The sequence below is a fragment of the Corvus kubaryi genome, unplaced genomic scaffold (genome assembly GCF_017639235.1).
Source record: "Corvus kubaryi isolate FWS band 111438036 unplaced genomic scaffold, C.kubaryi_AGA036_p1.0 37367, whole genome shotgun sequence".
Classification (NCBI taxonomy): Eukaryota; Metazoa; Chordata; class Aves; order Passeriformes; family Corvidae; genus Corvus; species Corvus kubaryi.
This window is the reverse complement of record NW_024581119.1, coordinates 965,510-989,384: the sequence shown is the minus strand read 5'-3', so window position 1 is coordinate 989,384 and position 23,875 is coordinate 965,510. Positions and strand designations below refer to the sequence as shown.

At 57.8% G+C, this 23,875-nt stretch overlaps 1 protein-coding gene across 4 annotated transcripts in view; it reads left to right on the top strand.

The window, feature by feature from the left end:
- Positions 1–23,875, top strand: part of DSCAML1 (DS cell adhesion molecule like 1) — a 94,772-nt gene that overhangs the window by 60,784 nt on the left and 10,113 nt on the right. For 2 of the 4 annotated variants that reach the window (XM_042033972.1, XM_042033971.1), the window contains exons 4-20: positions 4,740–4,886; positions 6,160–6,438; positions 7,151–7,426; positions 7,937–8,233; positions 10,153–10,425; positions 13,464–13,742; positions 13,953–14,072; positions 14,211–14,387; positions 18,840–19,039; positions 19,357–19,453; positions 19,566–19,694; positions 20,083–20,250; positions 20,411–20,481; positions 21,345–21,585; positions 22,496–22,642; positions 22,719–22,874; positions 23,409–23,548. In XM_042033972.1, coding sequence (XP_041889906.1) covers positions 4,740–4,886; positions 6,160–6,438; positions 7,151–7,426; positions 7,937–8,233; positions 10,153–10,425; positions 13,464–13,742; positions 13,953–14,072; positions 14,211–14,387; positions 18,840–19,039; positions 19,357–19,453; positions 19,566–19,694; positions 20,083–20,250; positions 20,411–20,481; positions 21,345–21,585; positions 22,496–22,642; positions 22,719–22,874; positions 23,409–23,548 — 3,197 coding nt within the window. Of the gene's footprint in view, positions 1–4,739; positions 4,887–6,159; positions 6,439–7,150; positions 7,427–7,936; positions 8,234–10,152; positions 10,426–13,463; positions 13,743–13,952; positions 14,073–14,210; positions 14,388–18,839; positions 19,040–19,356; positions 19,454–19,565; positions 19,695–20,082; positions 20,251–20,410; positions 20,482–21,344; positions 21,586–22,495; positions 22,643–22,718; positions 22,875–23,408; positions 23,549–23,875 lie in introns of those variants that run through there. The other 2 variants (XM_042033973.1, XM_042033974.1) reach the window with 2 other exon arrangements.

Genomic DNA, 23,875 nt, shown 5'->3' with positions numbered 1-23,875 from the left:
CTAATAGAGAGAGATCTTTCCTAACATCTGTTTTCCCAATTTTGCCTTGTGAGCCTGGATCTGGGAAGCAGCTTCCAGACAGCAGAAACTGCCCACTGCCAGTGAGTGCAGTGAGGATGGAAAACATCTGGAAACACGGTGCTCCACTCGAGCCATGTGCTGGCTGCTCACACCCCGATGCAGGGAGCAGGATTGGCAGCGCCAACTCCCGGTTATGCCCATCCCGCATTTCTTGTGGTGTGTGTTTTCCTGAGCCCTGGTGGGAAAATCCCCATTTCTGCTTGAAAACCTCTCCACTCCCACAGCAGTTGGTGCGCAGCGTCCTGGGCACCCCCCAGGGCAGGGTGACAATGTCCAGCGACACGTGTCCCTGGTTGCCGTCCTGCTGCAAAAATCTGACGCTCAGAAATCCCCTCCAGTGTTTCCTTTTGGATTTGTTGGCTTGTCAGATCCCCGGAGCACTGGGAGTGGGGACCTGGCACAGCAGCTGCTGGGCAGCAGTGTGACAGGGAGGTGACAGTGACACCCTCCTTGTAAACCTTTCCTGCTTTTTGCTTCTCTTGCTTCATGTCTCCCTCTCAGAAAAGTCATTTAAATGTAATTCTGTTCTTAAACCCTCTCCCTCATGCATGCCTAATGAACAGCAGGCAGAGGTGCCGGAAATGGGCCCGAGTAGGATTCAATCTCGCCAAGTGTCGACAAGTCATTTGGAAGGAGCCCTGGGAGCGCGCCCAGTTTTATTACAGCGTAATTAGAAATAAAATCTTGTTGCGGGAGGAGAATGAGAGATGGGTGTTAATCCTGTAACGGGAGGAGATGGAGCCATGCTTATAAAGCAGATTAGGGAGGGGAGGTGGAAAGCCCGTGACGAGTCCCTGCTTTCCACCCCTCCTCTGCTGTTCCCGCTGCTCTGGCTCCAGCAGGAGCCGTCAGGTCCCTTTTGTCAGGAAAAGGGTCACTGGCCCTGGAGGCAGAGGATGAGGAGGAGAGGAGGAGCCCCTTGGTGCAAAGCCCAAGCTGCTGGCTCAGCTGGCGTTGGCCGCGTTACAAATGCCCGTGACTCTTCCAGGTGGGAACCTTTGGCTGAGCTCACAGATCTGCTGCCCCAGCTCTGCGGGAGAGCTCTGCTGCCTTTGGAAGGGCTGGGAGCAGCGACAGGCCTACAGCTCCCCTGGGATTCCCAGGGCAGGCAAACACGTAAATAAATCTGTCAGATTTGCGCAGGTCCTATGAAATTTGCATTGGGCTCGAGTTACGGCTCCTCTTTAACATCTCCACGAGGGAGGGATGGATGGAGCTTTAATCTCAGTGCCCGGTCCAGGCCCCCTCTGCTCTCAGCATTTGCTGTGGCACGAGCTGGGCTCAGCCTGCTGAGATAAAAGGCAGCTCTGGTGCGTGGACACTGATGCCAGCCCGCTCCTGTGCCCCGTGTCCCCTGCCCCGCTGGGCACTGCGTCCCGGGGCTCGGGCTGTCCCTGGGAGGGAGGTGGTGATCGGCGCCATGGGGTGGGCAGGTGTTTCCGTCCTGGCTGGGTTTTCTGTGGATGTTCCTTGTCCCCAGGCGAGCTCCATGCCGGGCAAATGGCATCGTGGAACAGCAGCCACAGCAGAAAAGTGCCCCTGTGGCAGCGGTGGAAAATTACAGGCTTTGCTCTTTGGGGCTTCCCCCTCTGTGCCTTCCCCCTGGGAGGCGTTTGTCACTTTAAACGTGGCCAGAAATAGCACCAAACAGTTATTGGATTTGTCCGGGATGCCTTGGGATGCACATGCTCCCAGTATGGCTAATTCATAAACGGTGGCACCTATTGATTCTCCAGCAGTACCGGGGGAAAGTTATCTCATTAGTCTTATGAACTATAAAACGTGCTCCCTCCTGAAGCCCTGACCCCTTGTTTTGACAAATCTATATTGGGTAGAGCAGGAGCTGGTAACCTGCATCGACTGTAATCTTTCTCTTGGAACTGGGAGGCCCTTGGGAATGATGCTGGGATTCCAGGGCCACCACTGGCAGCTGGATGTGGGAGAGGTGTGTGTGTGTGTGTACTCAGTGAGACCATGCAGGAGAGCCCTCCTCTCACCCTTGTGCTTTTCCCCAGGTGAGGGGCCAGTTCCTGAGAATTTAGGTAGAATTTAGCTTCTGATGGGCTCTCGGTGGTGTTTGATTCAAGGGCTTGGGTGAGGTATCTCCAAAGGCAGCAGCTCAGGTCTAGCTGGAAGAGTTATTAGAGGCACATCACTCCAACCTGGCCACGGATGTGCTTAATCCTCTGCTTCCTGTAAAGCTTTTCCACCTCCTGGCAGGCAGAAAGATCTGATTTTGCTTGGCGACCTTCGACATTAATCTGCCTGGAAAACTCAGCAATAAGTCACTTGGGTGAGGTCTGTCGGAGCCACTTACATCAGTCACTGCCCCGCATCTCCCCTGAACCAGCAGAACGTTCCTCGACAGAGCCACTTGTCCCTTCCCAGGAAAAAAAACCAAAGGAGGCCGTGCTGTCAGCTTGGGTAGATCTCACACGTGATGGAACGGTGTCGTGCAAGGGGCAGATGCCTCCTGTTGCTCCACGGTGGAGACGTGGATCCTAAACCTGCAGGATTTCTGCCTGTTCTTGTCCCTGGGGGGGTGTTATGGCTGGAGCCCCATCCCAGAGCCTGCATCTTGGACACAAGGCTTTGTTTCCAGCCCAGAGCACGGCAGCACAGGGCTGTGGATCCCCAGGCAGGACCGCGTGTGAGGGTGTGGGCTGGGGCTGCCAGCACTTTCGCAAAATACAGCCCCGTTACCGTGGAAACCGGCTCCCCCCGTCTCAAATTCCAGTGCGGCCAATGCTCTCCGCTTACTGGTTTGATGGGAGATGAAAAATTAATGTTTGATTTGCATGTTATCGCAGTGCTGGGGGACCACTCCCCGTGCCCTTCCGCGGGGGCTGTGCGGCTCCCGGGGCGGCTCCCGCCGGCGCTGGAGCACGGTGCCCGCACCACCGCACCTCCGGTCCCAGCTGCAGGCTGGTATGGGGCATGTGCTGCCATGCTGGTGCTCACATGCCAGAGCATGGAGGCTTTGGCTGATCAGCCCCGGACCCCTCCAAGCAAGGATGGAGTCACAGGGGTGTTGCTGGAGAGGTGGGGATGGCAGCTCCTGCACCCCGTGGGGCTGCCGCTGCTTCCAGGGAGGATCAGCACAGGGTGCCAGTCTGGCGGGTGCCTGTGCCTCTGTTAGCCACAATTGACTGGCATCGTGATTAATTATTTGCTCTTCCTTTGCTGTTTGGAGTCCCTCACGCTCTGGTATCAAGCAGTTGGAGTCAAACACGCACATCTGGCTGAGCCACAGCTGGAATGGGTAATGCCAGCACAGCTCGGCACTGCCATTGCCTCGGCTCGTGCCAGGGACACGCTCTGGCTCCCTGGGTGAGGATCCCTGTTTTCTGCTGGTCTGTCACCTGCAGCACTTGCAGGGAATAGGGCCTGGTGTCCTGCCCAGGGTGTGGGAGCCAGAGTGCTCTGGGAGCATCTGCCTCTTGTCCTCTCTCGGTCGTGCTTATTCCGCACTTCTGAGTTGGACCACAGAGCTTTCTTCTTGCCTAAATTGAGAATATTCAGGTGCTTCCAAAAGGTGCTGGAAGTAAAAACTGTTGTTTGGCTTCATCAGCTAGATCCTGGCTTAGCAGGCATTGTGCAGGACTTCAGGGAGCCATTTGCAGATGTTGCTGATTTACAGGCTGGGTTTAAAGGTTTTCACTCTGAGCATTCAGCTGCACTAAATTACCTTCTGCAGCCGTGGGGTTTGGTAGGGGGTGCTTTGGTTGGCACCACGGCACAGCCGAGCAGATGGAGCATCCCATCCCAGCTGAGACTGGTGCTGGAATAAACCCCAAAGCCCCTCAAAGCTGGGGGTGAAAGCCTTGCTTGGCACGGAGGGGCAGAGCAAAGTGCTTTCCAGGTGGGCAGGGAGCCTCTCCAGAGCCTCGGCTTATCCTGCTCTCCATGTAGCCACTACACAGGCCTTTCTATTCATGTTAATTACTGTTGTAATTCATGAGGAATTACAGGGGTCAGGAGCCAGCCAAAGCCTCCTTTCCCTGGTGCCAGGCTCCAAAACCTGCTGGCCTGAGGGGGCTGCTCCAGCAGCGCTGCCGGGGCTGTGCTGCCCTGGCTGCTCTCCCGCCACCCTCCTCCCGGGGCTCAAACATCAGCTCAAGCCCTTATTTGTTTTCACATGATTCTAAGTAAGTTAAGCTAATTATTAACTCAGCGGGACGGATTCACTTTTAATTGCTGCGTTGCCATGGAGCGCGTGGCACCGCGGTGGAGCAGCGTGTGCTGGAGCTTCGTGCCACACGCTCTGCTCACCCTCTGCAGCCACGGCCTGCCTGAATCTGAGCCCTCGGATGGATGGGAGTCCAGGAGTGTGTAAAGACACCCCAGACCCACCTTTACACCTGGGCAGGTGTGTGTGCTTGGCCAGGGTGAGTGATGGAGGGAGGCCGTGCCCACAAACACAGTTTGTTGTTGTACACACAAGGTTTCTGCGGCTCATCCAACTTCGCCAGCCAGCCTGAAACTTCAGCTAGAGCTGCACCCCGATGTGGTGGAGGTGCAGGGAGGTGGAAGAAGGTCCCTCTCTCCCTGCCACAGCTCCAGTGCCAGCTCAGAGTGCAGGGGCTCTGCCTGACCCAGGTGCTCAGCCTGGGGCCAGGGCTGGCTCGCTCACTCTCCTCCTCCCTTTGTGTCTCCAGAAAATAGGTTTTTTATTACTTCTTATGGAGGTTTGTACATATCGGACGTGCAGAAGGAAGATGCCTTGTCCACCTACAGGTGTATCACCAAGCACAAGTACAGCGGGGAGACGCGGCAGAGCAACGGCGCCCGGCTCTCCGTCTCAGGTGAGCACGTGGGGCTGGCAGTGTGGGCGAGGGGCAGGTCCTGTGCCCGGGACGGGGCCCAGCCCTGCCCGACATCCACTCCCCCACTTGCCTGCCCACCCCCCCGCCTGCCCACAGCACTGCCATCCTGCACAGGGAGCACTGGCCTCGCCACCTCGGGTCCCCGCAGCGAGGAGACGTCCCGGTGCGGGGCGGGAGGTGCCGCCGGGGCTGCGCAGGGCGCTGGCAGTGCCTCGGCGGTGCCCCCAGCACGCAGCCCCCCCGAGCCGGGCGCGGCGGTGGCAGTGCCGCGCGTCACCCCGAGCGGGAGGCGATGCGATGTGACAGCCCGCGATGTGAGCAGCCTGACGCGATGTGACGAACATGCAAGCGATACTGCGGCGGAGGCAGTGCAGTCCGGAGTGCCGGGTGTCTCGGGGCGCTCCCGGCTCCGCTGACTGCCCAAATTACTCCGCGAGGGAGGGAGGGAGGGAGTTCGTCCGACTCGCAGCCGCGGCGCCGCTCCCGCCGCTCGGTGCAGCGCGCCCGCTCCCTGCCATATGCTGTTGCCATCCTCGGGTGCTCCCGCACCGGCTCCTCGAATTAAACCCCCGGAGGGCAGGGCAGAGATGGAGGGCTTGCCTGACCTCGCCTCTCGGAGAGCCGCGGGTGCCGGGTCCCAGCCGTGCCCGTCCTGCCGCGTGTCCCTGCGGTGCGTGGGCGTCGCCGGGTGTATCATCCCCAATCCGCGCGCTTCGATCTGGCCCGGTCCCCTCCTGGTCGCTGTCATTATTTACACGTCACGGCGTTTTACTTCTGCTTGGGAGTAATGAAAGAGGTTTCTTTCCCCTGGAATTTAATTTCACGCCTGAGACTTAGTGATTAATTTTCTCCTTTCCCAGCTGCCTGATGGGTCCTTTTCCTTGTAAATTTTGAAATGTGCCACAAAATTTGTGTATTTTGCACCAATTAGGTGTCACCTTGAGTAATTCCTCCCTTGCTGAGTTTATTCCTCCCGTCAGCTACTTAAGAAGTGTTTTCCCTCCCACCTCCCCACATGCCTGTTGTCCTGGCTGCCAAAGGGTGTGCTGGCCGGGTGGGACAGGGCACCCCACGCCCAGCGTGGATAATGGGGTGCATCCTGCACTCCTGTATGGCAGAGCCACCAGCTCACGGGGATGGGGAGAGCCAGTCCCTCATGGATGGTGTTGACTGGACGCAGTGGTACCGGTGTCCCTGAGGCACCTCACCTCCTCCTCTTGCGCGGCTGAGCCCAATTCCTCTCCCAACCCAGACCCGGCGGAGTCCATCCCCACGATGTTAGACAGCTTCCAGTCCAGGGAGGTGAAGGCGGGCCGGCTGGTGGAGCTGCCCTGCATCGCCTCGGGCTACCCCAACCCAGCCGTGCGGTGGATCAAGGACGGGCGGCCGCTCCCCGCCGACAGCCGCTGGACCAAGCGCATCACGGGGCTGACCATCAGCGACCTGCGCGTGGAGGACAGCGGCACCTACATCTGCGAGGTGACCAACACCTTCGGCTCCGCAGAGGTCACGGGGACCCTCACGGTCATAGGTGAGAGCCGGCGGGGAGGAGTGGTGGGGGTTTAGTCCTTCTGCCTTCTGACACGTAAAGCCTTTATCCATATACAGCTTTAGGGGTTTATACAGCTGTATAAACAACAGCCTTGTATTTTGGCACAGTGTTTTGCTCGCTGGAAGCCACTGTCTTGCACGTGTCCGACGTGTTGGGTGCCTCTGTGCTTTGCTTCGTTGATTTACATAAAATTTATCTTGATTTACATAAAATAAGCTCTAGCCAAACAGTAAATACCATCTGGGCAGGCCAAGTATTTATCACGTGCTGTTTTCCTGGGGGTTCCTCCTGTCACCAGGATCCTGGCAGTACCAGAGCCACTGTGCCTGCCTTACCTGGAGCAGCACTGCTGAGCACGGCACCAGCCAGGCACCATCAGCCTGCTGGGAGCCAGCCTGGTGTGTCCCCAGCTCAGCACTGTCCCTGTCACATGGAGCTCATCTTCTTCCAGCCGTCCTGCCACCTCCCCACAGTACCCCCGCTGGGGGCCTGGGGCTGACGTTAAAAGCAGGGGCTGTCAGCAGCGAGGACGGTGGCAGGGCCACCTGCCTTATTGTGCGGTGACATTTAACGCGTAGCCGGGCTGGCGCTCGCGGGGCAGGAGGAGCGGAGAGAGCACAGCGGGGATGAGCTGCCTCCCGCTGCACTGCCCGGCACCGCCAACGCCTCGCCGCTCTCCCCTCTCTCACAGACCCTCTGCGTGTGACCCTCACACCAAAGAAGCTCAAAACAGGCATCGGCAGCACCGTCATCCTCTCTTGTGCCCTCAGCGGGTCCCCCGAGTACGTCATCCGCTGGTACCGCAACACGGACCTGGTGGCGGTGGATGACTACATCTCCATCCGGGGCATCAGCAACGAGACCCTCCTCATCACGGCCGCCCAGAAGAGCCACTCTGGGGCCTACCAGTGCTTCGCCACCCGCAAGTCCCAGACGGCACAGGACTTCTCCATCATCACGCTGGAGGGTGAGCTGGCTTCCCGGGCTGGGGGCTTCTTCCTCTGCCCCTCTCTGAGGGGATGCTTTGTGCATGGCTGGGGGACAGGGAGACCCTCTGGGGTGGGGGTCCTGAGGCTGCTGCCAGCCTGTTCCTGGGCTCTGTGTGCTGTCTGCAGGGGCACAGCATGGCTGGGATGGGGAAGGACCAAAATAAGTGTTGACTTGCCATCCCCAGCCCCTGGGCACCCCATTCACCAGGCAGCCCTCCCTGATCCAGCTCACTGAGTGTTTGGACAAGGGATGGGCTCTGCCGAGGGTGGTGTCCCCTGAAGCTGGCATTTGCATCAGCCACCGTGTCCCCTCGCCCCGTCTGCATCTCCCTGCCACAGGGATGCCACCACAGCCACGTGTGTGTCACCAGCCGGGCTCCTGTCCCGGCTGAGCCTGGGGTGGGAGCTCAGTGCCATCCTGCCAGCGGGTAACTGCTGCTGCCTGTGGCTGCCGCTCCCTGACCCCCATCCCACTGGGTGCCCCCCAGATGGGACCCCCCGCATCGTCTCCTCCTTCAGCGAGAAGGTGGTCAACCCCGGGGAGCAGTTCTCCCTGATGTGTGCCGCCAAGGGGGCCCCCCCGCCGACCGTCACCTGGGCGCTGGACGACGAGCCCATCCCGCGGGACAGCGGGCACCGCTCCAACCAGTACACCATGTCTGATGGCACCACCGTGAGCCACATGAACGTGACCAGCCCGCAGATCAAGGACGGCGGCGTGTACCGGTGCACCGCGCGGAACTCGGTGGGCAGCGCCGAATACCAAGCGCGAATAAACGTAAGAGGTGCCTGTCTACTTTTAAATATCAGAATAGGACTTTTACTGGGCTTTTTGGTTTTGTTCTGTTCCCTGGCTGATCGTTCCTCCTCGCCTCTCCCTCTTCATCCCAGCCGTGTGGGTCTCCCTGGCTAACCCAGCCGCATTCCCTGACTCCTGCCCTGCTTCTTGCACACTTGCAGGGTTGAGCCTCTCTGATGCTTAACGCAGGGAGTTTAACAAAGTGGAAAGCAATTCCAGAGGCTTGGAGAACTGGAGCTTGGCTTTGTACGAGTCAAAGGGCAGCGCTGTCCGCATTGGAGTCCACTCTCACCCTGCCAAGCCTTGCCTTGGGGTCTGCACAGGGTGGGCAGGCACCTGCTGAAGGACCCCACACATGGCGAAGGAGGTGGCAGGTCCAGAGGTGTCCCAGGTCCCCCATGCTCTCCCAGCCACCCCCGTTCCCCACAGGACCCCAGTCATTGGCAGCCACCGTGCCTGGCGGCACCGGGATCTCCATGACAAACGATGATGAGGCAGCACGTGAAATCGTGGAAAATGAGCTTTGATTTGTCATGTCTGTATTTTCTTTGTCTGCTAAAAGCCATGGCCGAGTTAATCACCGTGTTATTGTGGCTGCAGCACGTTGCTCGGTGTGTTCCGGGGAGCGCTCTCAGGCACGGGGTATGGTGTAAGCCCCTGCCCATTAATAATCCCCAATTAAAGCTCCCAGGCTTACAGGTGGGAGCGAGACAAGATAAGGGAGCGTTTATTTGTCTGCTGAGAATGAGGGTTGAAGGGCTGTGTTTGTCTGTGTCTCAGGTTTGAAATGGATCTAGTGGCTTTTTGGCTGGGATCCCAGGAGAGTCGGAATTTTGCTGCCGTTTACTGCTGAATTTGGAGGAAGTCCATCCCTCAGCCAGGAGAAGCCAGAGCAGCGTTTGCAATGAGGATGTTCCTTTGTCTCCCTTTTTCCCCTCTCTCAGCTCTTGATGGGCTGTCACTAGATAAGATTCGGGTTTCTTTTTCAGTGGCACAGAGCATGTCCCTCAGACAGGCCCGAGACATGGTTACAGAGTGAGATGCTAATTCCTTTCTTCCTGCTCCTTCTCTTAACGTGTCCTAGAATGAGAAGCACAGTCCGCCACCTGATCCTGGGTGTCTGTTAAGCTGTTATCCTGCTACACCCTCAGGACGAGGAGTCAAGACAGGGTTAATCTTTAGATTACTTTGCTATTTTATGCAGTGGCTGGGAGAACAATGTAATTATTGATGCATGAAACCTCTCGTTTAAAGGCTCACCTGCAGCATTCTCCCAGTCCTTAGGCAGCTCCAAAGCCAGACAGAAACTGGTGGCTGGCTGGCTTTTCAGTGACACCCAGGATGGAAGTGGGGGGTGCAGAAAGGTGGGGCTTAAGGAGGTGCAGTGTGTTTGCCAGGGGAAGTCATGTTCCCATAGCAGCTCTTGCCAAGGATGTTTGGCACAATGCAGGCAGCTTCCTCCTGGGAGAGGCAGGGAGAGGCTGTGATGGTGGCAGAGCTCTCCCCATCTCTCCCATATCTCTGGTGCTGCCAGAGGAGCCGGGCAGAGGCATCCTGGGCAGCCACAGTGCCCAGTGCAGAAACACAGACACCATCCAGCCTTCCCCAATGGGCAGCAGTGGTGTGTGTGGGCTTGGCCTCCCCAGCACTGGGGTGGGATTTGCTGTTTGCAGTGTGGCTGTGACCCAGGAGCTGTAGCTGGAGGTGTCAGCCGAGGAGCGGCTGTCCCCACACACACTGAGAGGAGCCCGTGCCGCCTCCTCACCCAAAGCAGGCTGGCTCCCGGCTGTCCTGGTCACTCCTCTGCCTGTGAAGCTTGCTCTGGAATAGCAGCAGATCTGCATGCAAGCAAATGGCCCTTCGGAATTAACCTAGCCTGCCTCTCCCTTCCTCCCAAATATGTAGGTCCCCCGAGCATCCGCGCCATGAAGAACATAACAGCGGTCGCGGGTAGGGACACTTTCATCAACTGCAGGGTCATCGGGTACCCCTATTACTCCATCAAGTGGTACAAGGACTCTCTGCTGCTGCCCGATAACCACCGCCAAGTGGTCTTTGAGAACGGGACCCTGAAGCTGATGGACGTCCAGAAAGGCATGGATGAAGGAGAGTATCTGTGCAGCGTCCTGATCCAGCCCCAGCTCTCCATCAGCCAGAGCGTCCACGTCACCGTCAAAGGTGAGAGGGTGGGGACGCTGCCCCTGGATGGGAGGGAGGGCTCATCCAGGCTGTGTTTGGGATCTCCCTGCCGTGGGATGGAGGCAGAGGAGCGCACCACACAGGGAACTGCATGGCCAGGTGGTGGCTGTGCTCTGTAGTCACCAGTCATGGGAACTCAGCTCAGCCCTCGGGAGCTGGCTTGGCTACCTGGTCCTGCCTGCCGCCGGCAGCTGCCCTGAGCCACGCCATATCCATTTCCCCTTACAAGTGATGGAGCAAGGATTTATGGTGTAAACATAACGTATTAAAACATCTAACCTTTGCTTGGATCACCTTCACCAATGTTTTTCTCTGTGTGCTAGCTTTTAAAAAAATAACACTCTCGGTCTTCTGAGCGCACAGAACATCTTAAAAGCTTCTCCAGGCCATCAATTATTCAGCCCCATTGAGGGAGCTATCAGTCCTAATGAATTGAGCCGGATGCATTCCCTCCCAGTGACTGGCTGAGATTGTGCTGGGAGCGCGCAGTGCTCCCGGATCTCCCGTCCTCAGGAGTTGTGGGGTCACCTCCGCCCGTCGCCAGCTCGGTGTTTGCAGTAAATCATTCAGACAAACACGGCGGCACTGGGGACGGAGCCGGCCAATTGCCGTCCTGCCTCTCACCCAGCGGGGAATTCGTGCACTGGATTTACTCTGATCCCCCTCCCTCCTCTCCCCTCCTCTCCCCTCCCCGCCACCATTTTCTTATTAGGAATCAGGTTAGTGAGAGAGCGCATGAAGCTGATTAGAGTTGCTACCACTTGATTAGCTAATGCTCTTCTCCAAGGCTTCCAAAGGGGAGAGGAGGCTCTGGATAACCTGTCTTAAGGGCAGTGCAGGGAGGTCTTCTTGCCCCTGGGGTCTGCAGGGCTTGGCCAGCTCTGCTTTCCTCACCTCACATAAATCCCTGTCCATGTGGAGCCCCAGGGCTTGGAAAGAGGCCAGAGATGCCGGTCTTGTCTTGGGACAAGTGAGACAGGCAGGGCTGATGTGGGGAGACCATCTCGGGATGTTTGTGAACAGTTAAACGGGATTTGCCGGAGGGGTGCAGGATGCTGAAGTTCAGCTGAGGATCTGTGTATCCTGGGAAGCCACCACTACTGAACCCTTCCCAATTTGGATTTACTGCCTTGATTAGTGGCCAGTGATGGGCTGAGGAAGGCAAGCAGGCAGGAGCATGGCGCAGCACAGGCCAAACATCTTCATTCCTCTGCTGGATATTTACACCCAGCCCCACTGGCTGAATTCCTCATTTCCTCCAACCCGTGGATAAAAGACCTGTGAAAAAGAATAGCAAAGGCCCTAGAAGAGAGTCAGAGAGTGAATAAACATAACTGTGTAGCACAGGGAGCGCGGGGTGCCGTGGAGCACCATAAAGCTTTTATGGCCCCAAGTGCCTGGTGACCACATGAAATGCCACCAGTGAGTTATGCAGGTCCTTCCGATCACGCAGCAGTAAAACCTTTACAATTCCCTCTGGCACTGCCCCCCAGGAACAGGGATGTGCAGGCAGCCCCCAGCCCTGTTCATGAGGCACCACCCCCATCTTGTGCTGAGGGAAACTCCTGCCCAGGTGTAGCTGCTGCTGCTTAGCCAGGGGACCCCAGGATCCCAGTTTCAAACTTCCCTGCTCTGTAGGGCTTTGCTGCTCGGGGGTGCTGCTGGGGCCTCCTCCTTGTGCTTCCCCAGCAGCACAATCCAAAATCCAGCCTCCTCCAAGGTGCCCTGACAGCTCCTTATTTCAGCAGACATCTTTGAAGGTTTTAATTAATCCCATGTGGGTTGGTGCCATCCTGGGGCTCCTGCTCGGGTGGCTGCAGCGTTTCGGGAAGCACAAGGCTGACACGGTGCCCGGGCACTGTGGGGTGATGCTTTACCCCACGGGAAGGCAGAGGTTGTTCTCTGGGGTGCTCTCTGGACTGGAGCTGCTGGGATGGGCTCTGCGATGGCACCGTGGGCAAGGTGCTCTGGGCTGCAGCCAAGCGAGAGCCTGGAAGCTCCAGAGAAAGGAGAATCGCAGCAGAAGCGATCTGGGAAGGAAAGGGGAGTTGTGAGCTCCGTTTGTGGGAAGCTGGAGCAGGGAGAGCTCGTCTGTCGGCCGGAGGGGCGTGTTTGGAGAGGTGCGGATCCACAAGCCCATCCCTGCTCTGCAATAGACTGCAGTGCATTCCCAATTAATTATTCATTAATTATGGAAAACAGGCAGCACCGGCTCCATGGCTCTGGCAGCTCGAGCCACGTTGCTGTAGCCGCCAGAGGGACAGGCCAGCCCTGCCTGTACCCTGCCTGCCTGGTGGCAGTGGCTCCCACCTGGGGGACAGTGACAGCCCCTGCTTGCCTGTGCGCTGGACCAGGGAGCAGTGCCAAGACCTGAGGGATGGGATGGGCACAGGGCGGAGGTGGGAGCCCAGGGAAGTGCGTGGGGGTACAGGGAGCTGCCCCCGTGCCTGCATGAGAGGGCAGCTCCCCACTGCCGAAGGGACAATTGGCAGCCTGCTAATTTAATTATGGAGACTGCAGAACGAGGATCTCATCTACCAGGTGCTGAGCCTTGTTAAGCTAATTGTCTCCCTCTCTCTGCTTTCTTCCCCCTCCCACATTGCCAGAGATGCTGCGGTTGCCTAATTAAGTTATCAGAAAGATAATGGCTGGTTCTGAATCCAGCGCCTTTAAGAAAAGCATCCATCTAATAATGGCTTTTCTGGGAGTGGATAAATGCTGAGGTGGAATTTCGGGTGGCACGTGCTGGGGGTGGCCGGGGCTTTCCCCAGTGCAGGGTCAGCGTTTCTCCGTCCTGCTCTCAGCAGGGTGGCCCTGCCAGGTGGGAGAAGTTTTCCTGCTGTTCTCTGCTTGATGGCACCTCCTGCTGTCTCCTGGCCTTGTTCCTGGTGGACTCAAAAGCCTCTCTTACTTTCTGGGCTGCTTCTCCTCCTGGGACAGCACCTTCCCCAAGCCCCACTGCAGGAAGGCTTTCCTGGGATGGGCTCTCCAGCATTCTCTGCCTCTCTCCTCGACAGTCCCTCCGCTGATCCAGCCCTTCGAGTTCCCACCTGCCTCCATCGGACAGCTCCTCTACATCCCCTGCGTGGTCTCCTCCGGGGACATGCCCATCCACATCACCTGGAGGAAGGACGGGCACGTCATCCTCTCCGGCTCTGGGGTCACCATCGAGAGCAAGGAGTTCATGAGCTCCCTGCAGATCTCCAGTGTCTCCCTCAAGCACAACGGGAACTACACCTGCATCGCCAGCAACGACGCTGCCACCGTCAGCCGGGAGCGGCAGCTCATCGTGCGGGGTGAGCCGGGGGGTGACCCGGCCGCCTGCATCCCACCCGGTCCGGTGGGAGAGGGAGGGTGGGCAGCGAGGGAGGGGCAGGACACTGGGGAGCAAAGGGAATTTGGGAGGGTGAGGAGATATGGCACCCTGTGCCCACAGGCACTGGGGAGTTGTAGGGATCTGATGGGGATTTTCCTACGGTGACCATCCTTTCTCCCAAACTCCTCAGTGCCTCCTCGTTTTGTGGTCCAACCCAACAACCAAGACGGCATTTACGGAAAAGCCGGGGTGCTGAACTGCTCCGTTGACGGGTACCCCCCTCCGAAAGTCATGTGGAAGCACGCTAAAGGTAGGGATGGGTCATGGCAGTGTGTGGGGGTGTCACCAGGGGCTGGGGACAGTCCCTTGGGCACAGCCACCCCAGCTCCAAGCCTCGTGAGCACTCCTCTGCCTCAGCTGAATTCTGTGTCTCTGTGTCCCCTCCTAGGAAGTGGCAACCCCCAGCAGTACCACCCCATCCCCCTGACGGGCCGCATCCAGATCCTGCCCAACAGCTCCCTGCTCATCCGCCACGTCCTGGAGGAGGACATCGGCTACTACCTCTGCCAGGCCAGCAACGGCGTGGGCACAGACATCAGCAAGTCCATGTTCCTCACCGTCAAGAGTAAGTACCTGGGGCTGCGCCGCGGGGCATCGTCACGGGGACAGGGACCTGCTCCTGCCACGGCAGTGACCAGGGCAGCAGAGGTGGGCACGGTGAGGGCGGCTGTGGGATGTGGGGTCACCAGCAGAGCCTGGTCCGGTGCAGCGTCCTCCTCTGTTCTGAGGGTTCCAACCGCACCAGCCGCGCTCCGGCCTCGGCTCCGCGCATCCCCACGATCGATGCAGGGCATGGGAGGGCATTGATTCCTCCCCTCCAGGGACCCGCTTCCCTTTTGCTATTAAACACACTTTGTCTTTAATAAAACCAAGCAATCAATCTACATCATCCAGGAGGAAAGGAAATAGCTGGGCTGCTTTGACAGGGATGGGCTGGGAAGTGTTGTTAGACACCGTGTTTGAACTGTGTGTGTTATTGGATTGCTCTCCCGTTGCTATCAGCAGAATGTATAATTGCCAGCTTCGTGTTATTTATTGGGCTCGTTGCTGCCAGGAGCATTCAAACCTCCAAAAGGAGGTGGTGGAGGGGGTCCAGCCCCATCACCCTCACTCCTGGTGTCTCCAGAAGGGGCTGGGGTTGGGACTGGGCCCAGAAGGACTAAACTTTGCCCTGATCATGCTGGGCATGAGGCAGCGAGCACGCTGTGCCAGAGGGGATGGACGCTGCAGGTGAAGCCGTGGGAGCCACCACCCCCCTGGTTGTCCCCCTGGGATGCTGTGGGCAGATGGAATGTGCAGCCACCTGCCCCGACCTCCCCTCTCCAGCCCGGTGCTTTCTCTCCTGACACCAGCAGCTGTTTCTCTCGGGGGCTTCTCCCCTCCCCACCGAGCCTCTGCCTTTGCAGGTTCCCATTCCCCTCCCTGTCAGCTGTTTAATTTATCCATCAGACTGATGAATCAAACCCAGCGACTTCAAACAAGGCACTTCAATAAGGTGCAGGTACAAAGTCAAGGTGATTAATCCCGAGCGAGTGTGCGAAGTCTGGGAGCCCGAACTGGTGCCGTGTCCCTGCTATCTCCTGTAATTGCATCCCAGGACAGGTTGCTTGCTGACTTGAATAGCACATAACCTTATTATGCGAGTGCTTTTGCATCTCCCGGAGCCCTCGCTGCCTTTGAAAAGGTTTGGATGAATAGGTAGACGAAGCGCCACAGCCAATTAAGCATTAGATGGGCTCTTTGTTTTGTTTCATTTTGGGGTTTTTGTTTGTTTAGTGAAATGTCAGCCCAATTAAAGGGAGATCAGCACTGGCTTTCCCTGAAAGTCAGGCCACAGCGAACCGAGTTAAATGAGAGTTAATCAGAGCCCAAACAAAGCGTGCTGGCCGTCAGCAGGGGAGAGGGGAGTGCCACAGCCAGCTGGTGTCACACATCCCCTGCCCTGATAGCAGCAAGGGGCCCTGGGGAGAGGTGGGACAGCCAGGTAACACACTGGACAGTGTGTGCTGTCCTGGCCGCATTCCATGGACTTGGCAGAGCCAGGAGGAGCTGGATGCTGCTTTGGTCAGTGGGTGGGTGAGGAGAGCCACCAGATTTGCTTGGGGAATGTCACCTATGGAGCGAAGGCCTTTCTGTCCCTGGGTGCCATGTCCCCTGGGCTCCCACACCATGGCAGCCTGTCCTTCCCTGCTCTGGGAAGGAGCTCTCCAGCACCCAGCCGGGCGTAGCGCAGAGTGGAAGGTGGGGAGTGCTGGAGTACCCGAGCGTGTGCCCGAGGGGACAGCGGGCTGGGCTGGGCGCAGGTGAGGGGCCCAGCAGCGCGTGATAAATGCATTTAGCACATGGCTGCACACCTGTCCGGGTGTCGAGAGCGCGTGGGGTGGGGACGGTCACGTCCTCGGGGGTCCTGCTGGGGAGCGGCAGTGCCCTGGGCACTGGGGAGGGGGCTCCTCTGCCTGCTCCGTGCCAGCACCTCAATGCCAGGGGTCCAGCCAGGGGGCAGGGAGAGGGGTCTCTGTCTGTGGTCGTGGCACAGCCCTGTTTGGAAGTTCGCTGCCACACGGCACGAGCATAACTGATTGCTTCCATGCAATTTGAATTAATCTCATGCTTCAGGTGAAACTCAGCTAATCAGTGTAGAAAGGAAGCTGAGACGGGTGCAATCAAATTAACATCACAGAGCCAGCTCCAAACAAGAAAGAGGGGGGCGAGGGAGGCAGGCACAGCCCTTGTCACCCTTGTCACTGTTCTCATTCAGTTGTCACCAGCGCTCTGCGAAGCAGCTCGTGCCCCAGCCGGGTGTGGGACAGCGGAGCGTGCTGGTGGCTGTCAGCTTCCTTTGTTCCCAGGCTTATCTCTGCCCAGCCAGCGGGACCAACCACTGGTTGTGGCCTTGTTAACAAGGCCGTGGGCACAGGGAGAGGCTGGGGGGGTGGGTGGACCCTGGTAGGCACAGAATGGAGGGCACAGAAGGCGTTGGAGGTGAGCTCTTCTGAAGGAAGCCCGTCTGCCCGTAGTGCTGCATGAGTTGTGGCTGAGGCCACACTACTGATGCCCCTGCACCCAGGAAGGGGTCACAGGCTGGTCAGGAGCAGGCCCCAGCCACCCTCGGAGGTCCCTGCAGCCAGTCCCAAGCAATGTGATCCCTCTGCAAGCTGCAGAGCTGCTCCAGGGCAGGTGTTGGGCACCAGTGCCCCAATCTGTGCTATCTTCACAGCTGCTTGGGGTTTTCTTGGGGCTTGTTGTGCTCTTTTCCTGCTCTGGACTACGTGCAGCTCCCTTGGGACCCTGGCAATTGAGAGAAGTTGATATGTTTACATCCAAGGAGCTGCTTTTAATCAAACATCAATAAGTGCATTTCAGCGAAGCAGAGCCTGAAACGGAGCTCCTCTCGTGGGACCTCTGCTCACTGGGAAGGGGCTGGTGTAGCCAAGGCTGCTGCAGCCCTGAGGGGCTGTCCTGCCCCTCCGGCCCCACAGCCACACACCCTCTGCTGCTGCACTGTCCTCCAGGCTGGGCTGAATGAGGGCTGAGTGCAGGGACCACATCCCCAGTGCCCCTGTTTGCCAAATAGCAGCGTGGTCCCTCCATGGTTTTCCATGGCAGGAGATGGGCACAGTGGGCAGGAGCCTGGCAAGGGCTGCCCAAAGTGCCAGGACTGGGTGCTGAGCCCTGATCCGGCTGTGTGTGCTCTTGTGCTGTGCTGTGCTGTGCAGTCAGCCCCGCTTTGGGGCAGGGGCAAGAGCCCCCAGTGTCACTGTGCTCTGTCCTCACGCTGATGGGATGCTGGGACAGTCCTTCCCAGGCCTCCCTCTGTGCCAGTGTATCCCTGACCTGGTGCTGCAGGCAGGCAGAGGTGTCTGAGCACGGGCAGGCAGCTGGGGAGGGGACAGGGCAGAGTTAGGAGAAGTCTTGGGCTGTGTCTTGTAACCCTTGGTGCCCCAGGCCACAACATCCCTGCTCTTTGCCAGCCCCTGCCAGCTCAGGGGGGGCCGTGCTCCCCTTGGGGCAGGATTGTCACACTGGGCACCAGGCTGGGCACCAGGCTGGGCACTGCACTGTCCTGCACCCCACAAACTCCGGCAACTTCGGAGGAAAGGTTTTCTTGGCTGTTAATTGAATTACATTGCCACAGAAAGCCGAGGAGTCGTAGCTCATTAGAGCCTCCTGTGTCCCATTAGAACAGTGTGTGTTGCCTTTGCGGATTGTCATTATCATACATTACTGCAGGACTCAGCACTGCTGTTTGTTTATGCATTACATTTTTTTCTGCTTACCCAGCCTGCCCTCGGTCCCCTAGCCCATTCCTCCTGTGTGGTGCCTGCCACAGCCAGCCCACTGCATGGCACTGGGCTGGCACAAAGGGCTTGGCTCTTGGAACAGGGAAGAGCCAGGCCAGGGATCAGTACAGCATCCTCACAGCACAGATCAGCCATCCCCATCTGTGCTGCACCCGCTGCTCGAGCACCTCTGGGTTCTGCACCCCAGCCGGGTGGTGACCATGGCACAGGGTGTCCCCACTGGCCCTGTTTGCATATTGGGGTGGCTATGAAAAAAAAGTCATCTCTGGCATCTGCAATGCAAAGGCGGCCTTGCTGATGGGAAATCACACTCTGTATTCTGCCCAGGTTTATATGAGTGAATTATGCAAATCCGTGATGGAAAACATTCTTCCTCTCATCCTCGGGAGTGTAAAACCTTAGTCAATAATTCATACCCGCACGTCTCAGACTGGAGGCTTTCTCTTCATTATAGTGTGCACTTGGTTATTTGTCTTTCACGTTTTATTGTCTACCCCGGTGTAATGCTATGCATTATAAAATTTATCTGCTTCATTATTTTATGATCCTGAGCTGTATAATGCAGCGAGACGGTTCCGCTTCGGGCTGCGGGGCCTCTCGGTGAGAGCCGCATGCGCCGTGTCCTCGGTGGGTCCGTGGGCTCTGCGGGGCCGGGCAGCCACAGGTGGCACCCGCCCGTCCCCCGGGCACACAGGTGACACTTGGCCTCCCCGCAGTCCCAGCCATGATCACCTCCCACCCCAACACCACTATCGCCATCAAGGGCCAGACCAAGGAGCTGAACTGCACGGCGCGGGGCGAGCGGCCCATCATCATCCGCTGGGAGAAGGGGGACACCGTCATCGACCCCGACCGCAACATGCGCTACGCCATCACCACCAAGGACAACGGCGACGAGGTCATCTCCACGCTCAAGGTGAGGGCTGGGGGTTCTGCACCTGCCTGGGCTGCCGGGGGTCTCGCTGGGTGTTGGAGGGAAGAAGGGGGGTGCGGGGAGGGTGTGGGTGGTCCCCAGTGGGTGTCACAAAGCCTGGCACTGTGCTGGCCTCCCTGAGTGGCAAAGCCGAGCCCAGCAGCGGGGCGGGGGGTGGGGGGTGTTAGGAATGCCGTGGGAGGGATTGCAGCTCCAGGGAGTGGCACTGTGGTGGCAGCAGGAAGTGATGGCAGGGGAAGGCAGGGGACAGTGCTGGGGGAACTCAGTCTGAATTGGCTCCTCTCCCTGAACATTGGCAGCTGAAACCAGCCGACCGCGGGGACTCCGTCTTCTTCTCCTGTCACGCCATCAACTCCTACGGCGAGGACAGAGGCTTAATCCAGCTCACTGTGCAAGGTACTCCATCCCCCGTGCGTGAGCCCTGTGGTGCACAGCCTTGCTGAGAGGGTCCCCCTGCTCCCGTGGGGCTTCCCTGCCTGTGTCCCTAATCTGCCTGCGTGTCCCCAAGAGCCCCCTGACCCACCGGAGCTGGAGATCCGTGAGGTGAAAGCCCGGAGTATGAATTTGCGATGGACGCAGCGGTTTGACGGCAACAGCATCATCACCGGGTTTGACATCGAGTACAAGAACAAGTCAGGTGGGTGACAGTGATGTCCCCTCCCCATGCCACAGTGGGGCTGGGGGCTGGCCTGCACAGGCAGGTGTGGGACTGCCCCACCAGTGCCTCCAAGGCAATATTCTGCATCCCGGTTCCTTTGATGAAGAAAGGAAAGAGCGGCATTAATGAAATATGGTAATTTCTGTTGGATGGGAGCATTTGAAAGGGAATATTAAAAGAGACAATATTTGCAGAAAGTTGAACCCCGATGCACAACAGCGAGAGAGGGAAGCAGCACCTCTCCAGGGGCAGAAAAGCTGCAGGTGCTTGGGGACCTCACCTGCCTGAGCACGGCCCCCTCGACACTGCAGACCCCGGGACAGGATTCAGGTGCTGACCCTCCTGCCTCACTCCGCTGCTCTTCCAGATTCCTGGGATTTCAAGCAGTCTACACGGAACATCTCCCCGACCATCAACCAGGCGAACATCGTGGACCTGCACCCCGCCTCCGTGTACAGCATCCGCATGTACTCCTTCAACAAGATCGGCCGCAGCGAGCCCAGCAAGGAGCTCACCATCAGCACTGAGGAAGCAGGTGCCGCTCTGGGCTCCTGGGGATGGCGGGCAGGGGAAACATGGGGGCTGCAGCCTGTGGGGAAGCTGGCAGAGGTACAGCTCTCCTAAAGCCAGGGGTTTTCCTGCTGAGGAGCTCCTGAACCTTCTCAATGTGCTTTTTTGTGCTGGTCTCTCCGCAGCTCCCGATGGCCCTCCGATGGATGTCACCTTGCAGCCGATCACGTCCCAGAGCATCCAGGTCACCTGGAAGGTGAGTGAGGCCAGGATGGTGTGTGGGCTTTCCCTGGCCATGGGGACTTGGCCAAATGCTGTCCCAGCTTGTCCTGAGAACCAGCATGTCATCGATGTTACAAGAATCAGGAAGAATTCCCCAGGAAAAAGGAAAAGTGGAGGCTGGGCACGCAGCTCACCTTATTGCACAGGGCTCTTATCAGTCATGTTTTACAACAAGCTCATTATGTCATAGGGTGTCCGTGGGGGACCATGGGGCAGAGAGGATAAATATGTAAAAACTGAGGTGCTGGGTTGTGAAGCGTTCGAGCAGAGATCAATAAAACTTAGAATCGGATTTATTTTTCCAAAGCTGCCTAATGAAAAATAAAATTGATTATAAAGTTAGGACTTGGGAATGAACTGCTAAGTCAATAAATTTAGGGTTCCAGCTTCTCCCCCCTCCCCTTAAGCACTGAAAAACAGATTAATGAAAAGTAAGATTCACTTGAAAGATAAGTCACTTCGTTTTAGGAGTATTTCAGCAAGATGGATCGCCCTGGCATTGTAACATAAATTTGCAATCAACCCTATTGATTTCTTAATGCTTCAGAGAAATATTGTTAAGATTGATCTCAATCTGGCCCCTCAGGCTGCCAGACTTGGGATTTCTCCTGCTCTGGTTGGGGACTGGTGCTGTCTGGGCAGCACTTTCCTCTCTGGTGGCTCTGAGGACCTGCTGGACCTTTTTTATCACTATTTTGCCACTCAGTGAAAAGTGGAGAGGGAAAAAAACTTGAAAGCTTTGAGAAAAGCCTCTAGGGAGAGGTGGGTTGGGGCACAGAGCCCTGTGAGCCTCCCACCCCTGTGACACCGCTCTGTCCTGCCCTCGTTGTCCCTCAGGCCCCGAAGAAGGAGCTGCAGAACGGGGTGATCCGTGGCTACCAGATTGGCTACCGGGAGAACAGCCCAGGCAGCAACGGGCAGTACAGCATCGTGGAGATGAAGGCCACGGGGGACAGCGAGGTTTACACGCTGGACAACCTCAAGAAGTTTGCGCAGTACGGGGTGGTGGTGCAGGCGTTCAACCGCGCGGGCACGGGGCCTTCGTCCAGCGAGATCAACGCCACCACGCTGGAGGACGGTAAGGGTGGCCCGGTGACCAAGCCAGGCACCCTGGTCCCCAGGGCCAGGTCCCACCAGGGGGACCCTCAGGTGATCCCCATCCTGTCGCAAGCAGGTGTGGGGCGGTGGCTGTGTGCGCCCTCCCAGCTCCCTGGGAGCGCGGGGGTACCAGGACACCCACGGCACTGGGTTTGTGGCACAATTAAAGGGTGCGAGGTGGATTTAGGCACTGTTGAAGTGCCAGGCAGGGTTCCATCTGGGACACGGTCGCTGATTGGCCTCGGTCATTTTAAAAACAATGAGGAAAAAGTTTTGCAGTGCGTTTGCTCAGCAGTTTTTCATTCTTAATTAAGGCTCTCGTTAGCCTGTCAAACCGCGATCGTTTCCTGGCTGCATTAGCACTCCTCCCGGGGTATTCAAGGGCCCCTGTTTTAGCAATAGTGTCTTTTCCATAATTATATTACCTTCATTTCGTTCAAACGGACTATCTGTATTAGTTTATTATACTCTGTCCCTAATTACATGGTGCTTATATTTTTGCACCTAAGTAATATGAAACAATAATCATTTTCAAAGAGGATCGTTATGGTGATGTATTATCATTTAAATGCTCATAAAAATTAGAGTTACCTCTTGCGGGGCAATGGGATCTAATTACCTCGCATCCAGCCAGCTCTCCCACTCTCCCCTCACTGGGAAGCATCCTCCCCGTCACCACCAGCACAGGGTGTACTCCCACCTCACTGGCCCAGGAGAAGGAAAACTGCATGTTGGAGGCAGAGCACTGCCAGGCAGGACTGGCTGAGGGGTTCCAGCAGCACAGCGGGGTCCATGTGGGTGCAGTCAGGGTGGCGGTGTGGGACACGGCTCCTTCAGCCTGGCACCTCCATCCTTCTGCTGACTGTCCTCCTCATCCATCCCCTCCCCAGTTCCCAGCCAGCCCCCTGAGAACGTGCGGGCCATCTCCATCACCTCGGATGTGGCCGTGATCTCCTGGTCAGAGCCCCCGCGCAGCACCCTCAACGGGGTGCTCAAGGGGTACCGGGTCATCTTCTGGTCCCTCTACATGGACGGAGGTGAGTGCTCGTGGGGAGCAGGTGCCAGGGGGACGCGGGGGGTGGCACAGGGGCTGATGGGCCCTGTCTGCTGCAGAGTGGGGCGAGATGCAGAACATCACGACCACGCGGGAGCGGGTGGAGCTGCGGGGCATGGAGAAGTTCACCAACTACAGCGTGCAGGTGCTGGCCTACACCCAGGCGGGTGACGGCGTCCGCAGCAGCGTGCTCTACATCCAGACCAAGGAGGACAGTAAGTGGCGCTGCTTGTGCCAAAGGGCTGGAGCGGCTGCCGGGGCACAGGGGAAACCCCTCGTGTACAGCCATGGGCAGGGCATTTCCCTTTCCCTCTTTTTCCTTTTCCTTAAGTGTGGATATTTAAATATTTACACCCCGCCTGCCCTACTTTAATGCCATTAGCTCGCTAGCAGAGCATCCCTGGGCCTGTGTCCTGGGAAGCGCCAGATGCTGGGAGGGAGGCGCAGCTGGGCAGGGTACGGCTGACAGATTAAGGAGATGGCCATTAAAAGCCAATCACGATTTCTAAACCAGAGCTTGGGCTGCAATTAACCCTCCTGCCTCTGGCTCACATAGGGAGCAGAGCCACCCGTGGAGAGGTGTCCTGCAGGCAGACCTCTCCCTGCCTGTGTGTGACACCACCACTGCAGCTGCTTCCCAGGGTGGGGTTGGGATGCCAGCCCCACAGCAGGATGCTGTCACATCTCCCAGCTGGGCAGAGACCTTGGAGACCTCCTGGCAGCAGCTCTGCCACGCTCTCCCTCCTCAGTTCCAGGTCCTCCAGCTGGGATTAAGGCTGTGCCGTCCTCTGCCAGCAGCGTGGTGGTGTCCTGGCTGCCACCGGCCAAGCCCAATGGCATAATTCGGAAGTACACCATCTTCTGCTCCAGCCCCGGCTCGGGGCAGCCGGTACGTGATGGGAACGGGGCTGGGAATTGCCACAGTGTGCCAGGGAATGCAGAGCTGGCCAAGCAGGAACGGGAGGGAGAGCTGATGCTAGGCAGCAGCAGCAGCAGCAGCAAAGACCTCTTGGGGTTCACTGCAGAATTGTCCAAGGGCATCCATGGGCACAGTGCACCAGGGAATGGTCCCATCATCTCTCTGTTCCCATCCTCTGGCATGTGCCCTGCTCAGCGCTTGCTCCAGAGGGGGAAACATGCCAGCAGCTGACCAAAAATGAAATAGAAATCCAACCTGGCCCCATCCCTCCTTGGTAAGGGAGAGGTTGATGGGAGG